Source organism: Nannospalax galili, unplaced genomic scaffold (assembly GCF_000622305.1).
Source record: "Nannospalax galili isolate Female #2095 unplaced genomic scaffold, S.galili_v1.0 scaffold596, whole genome shotgun sequence".
Classification (NCBI taxonomy): domain Eukaryota; kingdom Metazoa; phylum Chordata; class Mammalia; order Rodentia; family Spalacidae; genus Nannospalax; species Nannospalax galili.
In genome coordinates this window covers 5,851,425-5,858,275 of record NW_008340140.1, presented here as the reverse complement: position 1 = coordinate 5,858,275, position 6,851 = coordinate 5,851,425, and the positions used below count along the sequence as shown (strand labels likewise).

Below are 6,851 nucleotides of genomic sequence, written 5' to 3'. Positions count from 1 at the left end.
CAGGGGCCAGGGGAGCAAGTCAGTAAGCAATGATCCTCCATGGCCTGTGCTCTAGCTTCTGCCTCCAGGTTTTGTTGGAGACCTCTGTTATGCAAAGTTGAAGTCCCTTCACGACCGGACAACTCATGCAGCTCGGGATCATGTGCTGAGGGCTCCTTTCATAGCAGGGTGTCTTCCTGGCATCTTTCCTGTCTCTCCTTTTGAAGTGTCCGCCACAAATGCCATAACATAAACATGACCTTTGGCTCTGAAAGGTACCATGCCTTCCTGTAATTTCTCCAGGCAGACAGCAGTCTGGCAGAAACCCACTTCCATATGTAAACAGAATGCCTCACAAAGCATCTAACAGCCAAAGCTTTTACCACTACCCCCATGGTATAAGTATCCTAGTTTTCTCTTAATAGACAGAAAGCTAGGTCGCAGAAAGCTGTGACACAGAGAGCTGGGTCGCAGAGCTGCTGAATTACTGAGAGCAGAGACACTTAATAAAGCTGTAACACAGACTAAGCCAAGTCTTGAGTTCTGTGCCTTACTACCGGCGACCTAGCCTCTCCGGGGGGCGCACTCCCTCGTAACCTGACCAACTTGCGGACATCCTAGCTTTCGCTGTCTTCATACTTTTCCCGTGGGGTTCAGTGGCCAGTGGACCTTGCATCCTGAGGAAAAGTACATGGGTGGAATAGGGACAGGATTTCGGCAAGACAACGCTCCTGCAGCAGAGAAGCTCCCAGAGACACGGGACCCGAGCCGCAGGGAAAAGCCTGCGGGGCACCCGCCCCGATGCCTGTGGCCAGACCTGCCAGCGACTAGCCAGGTGTGGCGGGACCCCGAGATCCAGGGGCCCAGAGCGACCCCGAGACACCCGCGCATACCACGCCTGAGGTCCATAGAGGCACAGAGAAGCCCGCGGGACCAGACCAGCATTCCTCCAGACCACGGCAGGGGAGTGCCATTCTGGGAGTGCGCCCAGAGAGTGTACACGCCCTATAAGGTTTCTGTCCTGAATTCCTACCTTGGGCTCCCTGATGAAACGTGACCTGGGAGATGTAAGATAAAGAAATCCTTTCCTCCCCAAGTTGGTAGTGGTCAGAGTGTTTTGTCACAGCAATGGAGAAACAAACTAGGACGGGGTGTAAAGAGCAAAGTGCTGCCACGTAGCCACTGGGATCAATATAGAAATTGGGCTGGTAAGATGACTCGGCTGGGAAAGGAGCCTGCCACCGAGCATGATGACCGAAGATCATTCCCCAGGACCTATGTGGTGGAAGGAGAGAACCAATTCCCACTACTTGTCATCTGACCTCCATATGTATGCTATGGCACGCACGCACGCACACACAAAATAAAAGCGCATAAGAATTTTAAAGAGAAAAGTGAGGAATGGGCATGTATGTAGCTCAGGGGCAGAGCACTCACCAGCATGCTGAGGCTGTAGGTTTATCCCCAGCATCACAAAAAAATTTAAAGAGCCAGCAAGATGGCTCAATAGGTAAAGGCACCTGCTGCCAAGCCTGATGACCTGAGTTTCATCCCCTGGATCCACAGGGTGGAAGGAAAGAACGGATTCCTGTAAGTTGTCCTCTGACCTCCATTTGTGCACTATGGCACACAGACAAAATTAACATTAGCTGGGTGTGGTGACACACTCCTTTAATCCTTTAATCCCAACCCTGGGAGGCAGAGGCAGGTAAATCTCTGAGTTTGAGGCCAGCCTGGTTTATGGAGGCTAGGCATGAGAGGGTCCTGGTCTAAGCCATGACGTGGTCAGCTGCTGATCCACTGGAGCCAGAACCAGAACAACTGTCCCATGCAAAGGCCGAGACTGAAGGTGGCACTTCGGTCACATGCCCTTGGCCAGGATACAGGACACCAAGGCCCTCAGGGTCACAGGAGCAGACCAGGGCCTGAGGCTCCCAGCCCTGGCTTCTTAGTTCCACTGTTTCTTGGCCACACAGTGATCAGACAGCAGGACCTGTCTGTCTCTTTCCAGTTCCTGTTCTTGGGCAGGCCCAGGGCTCAAGAAGCAGGAAGCCTCAGGAGTGGGGGGCCGGGATACAGGAGGAGATGAGGGACAAGGAGACCTAGAGGCAGAAGGTGGGCAGAACTACAGCCAAGGAAAAGTGAGGGCCACCAGAATGTGACAAGGGCTAGTGCCCAGCACGTGGGGACAGACACGGCTGCCAACAGGACGCCCTGGGCAGTTTTGCTCTTTTTAACAGTAAGATCTAGTGGGGAGTGGTGGCACACTCCTTTACTTTAATTCTAGCATTCAAGGCCCAGCACTTGGAAAACAGGTGGGGGATATCTGTGAATTTAAAGCCAGCCTGGTCTACACAGTGAGTTCCAGGCCAGCCAGGGCTACATAGTGAAACCCTGTCTCGAAAAAGAAAAAACAGAAAAAATATCTAAATTGGAAAGCCACACACATTTCTAGTTCCCTGCTTACCCTGAGAACACAAGGGCTCTGTCACTGTCACTTAGGACTGGGCAGAAGCCACCAGCTGATGGGGCACAAGTTGCTCCAGGTTCACCAGGTCCCCTCCTCCACATGTCCTTGGTGGCCATCTGAGTTTTGGAGCATGAGAAGGGGTCACCGACTACAGTCTGCTACTACCCAGCCAAGGAAATGGAGGCACACAGTAGGAGGTAGGTCCTAAGGCTGGGAATGTAAAGTCTGGGCTGTCCCAATTCTCAAGATGGCAAGCCCTCCCCACACCAGGCAGAATCTGAGTATTTTCCCCTCAAACTCATCTCACTTTGGACCTGGGTCAGGTTGCAGATCAAAGGCCCGAGTTCTAATCCACAGAAACCATGCATAACATACTGCCTACACCCAAAACTACCCTGGTCAGCCGGAGCCATTCTCCCCATCCCAGAGAGACCACATGACTCTTGAAAGTCATGGCACAAACCATCAGTCTGGAAGGCCTGAGAGGGGCCTAATCAGAGCCACCTTGCAAACAGGCATGCTGAGGCTGGGTAGGGCAAGGGCTTTATTCAGGACTCAGGGGGTCCCAGACTCTATTGTTCCCAGTTGCGGATGATTTGGGCAGAGCTGCAGCAGTGACCGTCTGCTGGCCTAGGTGTCCGTGAGGGATGTGGTGGGGAGGCCGAGAGGGAAGGGAAGTTCATCTACTTCACAGCCAAGCTTGGCATCAGTTTGCCCTTTCTGCCCCAAATACCCTACACTTCTGCTGGCCTCTAGCCACCAGAACAAGGGACAGGAGGTACAGAGAGAGGGCGGGAACAAAGAGGAGGACAGTAGGAATGAGAGAGCAGAAACCAGAGACACGGATTAGACCAATGAGGGAACACAATCAGGAGAAAGAGCCAGATGGAGGTGGACAGGAGAGCTCAGCCCAGTACAGTGGGACCAGGCCTGGCCAAGGCCCCAACGCCCTGGCTTTAGTCAGGACCACTGTGGAGTGAAGTCCAGGTCTGGCTCCAGCCTATAGGACAAATCATTGTCCCATGGTCCTGACACCTCCAGGGAAGAGGGCAGTCATAGCCGTCCAGGCTGGTGGACAGTCTGGCCAAGCAGCCTTCAGGAGGTCATCCTTCCAGTTGGGGCACTTGGGAAGTATAAGGCAGGTGTCAGATGGCACCTCTGGAGGCTGGTCACCTTGCCCAAGCAGGTAGGAACAAGGGTTTCACAGGCTCACAAGGCTTCTCTCAAATCCCGGCATCTGGCACCCTGTGGCTCACTGTGGTGAAATGCAAACACTGACTAGAGTTGCATAGAATCCTCAGTGGCTCCCAGGCCCCGAAGGACTAAGTCCAGTGCCTGAGCCCTGAGGATCGGCCTGAGGTCTCCACTGCCTCACCCCTGACCATCCCCTTCATCCACCCATACTGGTCTCAGGGCTCAGAGATCCTTGCACACACTAGGCCCCAGGCCTGCCAGATGTGATGCTACTGTCCTAGAATTCCTCACCACCGCATCCTGCTAACTTCCACAGCCAAGGTGGAAACTCAAAAACTAGGACACATCTGCTTCATTTCAGTCCTGGTATGAGGGGGGGGGAAGGCCATCACTGTCTGCTAATCTCATGAAAATATCTCCACAGAGCCTGGCAGGGTGCTCCCCGAATGCCAGGGACTCCCCAAGGCAGATGCCAAAGATACAAGGCCTTCCCTTCTCCTGGGCGATGCTGGCCTAACCCCAACCAGCACTGGTGTTTAGGGGATGCCTGTGCACGACACGTGGGGAGAGCGAGCAGGGGTCTCAGCTTCCTCTGCAGGAGAATGCTGTCAGTTCCTGGTGTACGTTGCCTGGCTACAAGGAAACTGAAATAAGAGTACATGGGGAAGGAAGGGCCTGCACAGTCAGTGCCCCACAAATGTCGGCTATGTTAGTTTACTGTCAAATGCCAATCACCTCCTGCTGAAGGAATCCCCAGAACTCAGGCTCATTGCCTTCTACGCTCTTGCTTTGTGCACAGGCTCCTCAGATGTGCCAGGCGCGCTGCTCACTTCAGCACTTGCTGTTCTGGCCTAGCCTGCATCACTTCCTCAAATAATCTCAAGGTCCCTTCCCTCTGGCCCTGCCTCCCTTCAGCTCTGAGTTCAAACGCTTCCAGCTCGGTGAGGCCTGAACTGTGGGTTCTCCAAACAGCACCCTCCTCCCTAATATTCTCCCTTGCCCTGTATTTACTTCATAGCACTTGTCACCATGAGGCAAGGGAGTATTTCCTTTGAGGGTTCAATGCCTCCCCCAACCCCCAAATGTCAGTTCTGGCTTAGAGAGGCCCCCACTAGTAGGAGTTCAATATACATCAAACTTGCCCTCTCATTTTCAAGTCAGATCCTAGGAGGCCAAAGCCACACAACCCAGTGCACAGAGGCAGCCAGAGGGGGCCTAGGGACAGGAATTTGGAGGAACCAGTTTGGCCAGTGTCTCCTTCACCCTAGGACAGTAGAGAAGGCCTAGACTGAGGGTTTGATGCCCCAGGAGGCAGCCTGGGGCTTGGGGAAGCCAGGGACAGATACAGACAGATAAAGGATCAGGGAGGGTCTCAGGGAAGCTCAGAGCTATTAGGGCCAACTGGAAGGAGTTAGGGGACAGACCAGCCATTCACTCAGAATCCTTAACCTTTAGTTCCTAGGCCTCAGGCCAAGAACCTAAGGACCAGAGTGGCAAAGCTTGCTCTGGGCTCACAGAAGGGCAGACTGCAGGGTGAATTAGAGGGAGTGCCTACAAGGCCCAGTGCCACACAGTGGGTTAAGAGCACCAACAAGGGGCAGAGAAATTTCACCCTGTGCTCATGGGAGAAGGAAGGAAACCAAAGCAAGGGAGGATAGGGGCTTGGCCTGGGTCCTGCCGTCTTGGATGCCACCCACCTCCCCCAAGAAGAGCAGGAGATCTTGAGGCTGGGTATTTGGGTGTGGCCCCAGGACCCAGCCCAACAGAACAGGCACCAAGACAAGCTAAAAATTCACATAGAGCCAGGAAACAAAAGGCCAAGACAGTCCCTGGTTATCTAGGACCCAAGGAGGAAAACCAAGTGGCTCTAGGTCACATGTCATGTACGGATGAGATGGCATCAAACCCACCCAAGCCAGGAAAGAGCCGAGAGGGTAGAGGCCTCAGCCCCACCCAGGTCCGCACACTGTGGCCAGTTGGAAGACTGAGCACATGTTGGAGAACAAAGCAGGTTGGATGGTGACACTCTGGTGTGGGGGGAGCTCAGGCTGTCATCTGACTTTGGACAATGTAGAGGCATTTCCTCAACCCCCAGGGACACCTAGTTAGGTGGTGACATGGCTGGGGCTCCCTGGAACTGGAGGACAAGATGGAATGGTACTTGCTGGGACAAGAGGCAGCAAAGCACAAAGGAGCCAAGGAGCCAGTTTGACCTTGGGGGAAAGCAGTAGAGTCAGAAAGAGGGTCTCCCGGTTGTGAGTCTATCTGGAGCAGGGGCTCCACCCCAAGTCCTAATGGAGAGGCTGAAAACCGGGCATGGAAGAGGGGCAGAGCCTGGGCTGGGCTGTTAGGGGAGCTGCCCAGAATCCACCAATGAGGGGTGAAGGCTGGCTGTCCCAGCCCATGGGAGGGGGAGGGGAGAAGTTCACGGTCCACAGCCACTGAAGCAGGACTAGGATGGAGCTCTGGAGAGGAGCGACTGGCAAAGTCTGCAACTAGGAGTTCCAAGTTAGGGGTCTCTCGGCTGGAGGGTTGACGCCCCGATTGGGGGTGGGTCAGTTTGCAACCCAGGGCCCTGGCTAAGATGCAAAGGGGATACGGGGTGTAGAGTCTCGATGTGGAAGGACCCAAGATGGAGTGACTTCAGGTGGCCGAGAACAGTGCCCCTCCTGGCTGAGGGGGGCTGCCTGAGGCTTGGACGCCTTAGACCGTGTTCCGGGGTGCACAGGGCAGGTGAGCGAGCAGCCAAGGGTGGGGTTCCTAAGTCGCCCAACGTGCCCAGCGGCTAAGACTCCAGATCTGAGGGTGCGACAGGGCAGTTCCTCCATCAGGGAGAGCCTCCAGGGTTTGGGTTGTGGCTTGAGCTGGGCAGGAGGGCTGGGGGGGGGGGGGGGGGGGGGGGGGGGGGGGGGGGGTCCCCTGACCTCGGGGCGGCTGCTCTTGGCAAGTTTGAAGCCCCGGAGCTCTGCTCCGAGTGGAGGCTGGGGTTCGGATGGGGCCGGAGTTCGAATCCAGCGGGGGGTTCGGGTGGAGTTGGACTGCGAATCCGCAGTGGGTTCGGCCGGCCTCCGGTCCCGCCTGCAGGCCCCGTCCTACCTGGCGAGTAGAGTGCCGCCAGCTCGCGGGCCCCAGCGTGCTGCGCGCCCCAGCGCCGGCTGTCCGCCGCCTCATCTCCGTCCAGCCTCGGCCCCCGGCCCGGCGCGTCCTC

At 55.6% G+C, this 6,851-nt stretch overlaps 1 protein-coding gene across 1 annotated transcript in view; it reads right to left on the bottom strand.

Moving 5' to 3' along the window:
• The window catches only part of LOC103735785 (transmembrane protein 189), a gene marked incomplete at its 5' end in the record, with an annotated part of 23,435 nt that extends 16,584 nt beyond the window's left edge, over window positions 1-6,851 (bottom strand). The window contains one exon of the mRNA XM_017798684.2: window positions 6,740-6,851. Within this exon, the coding sequence (XP_017654173.1) occupies window positions 6,740-6,851 (112 nt within the window). The remainder of the gene's footprint in view (window positions 1-6,739) is intronic.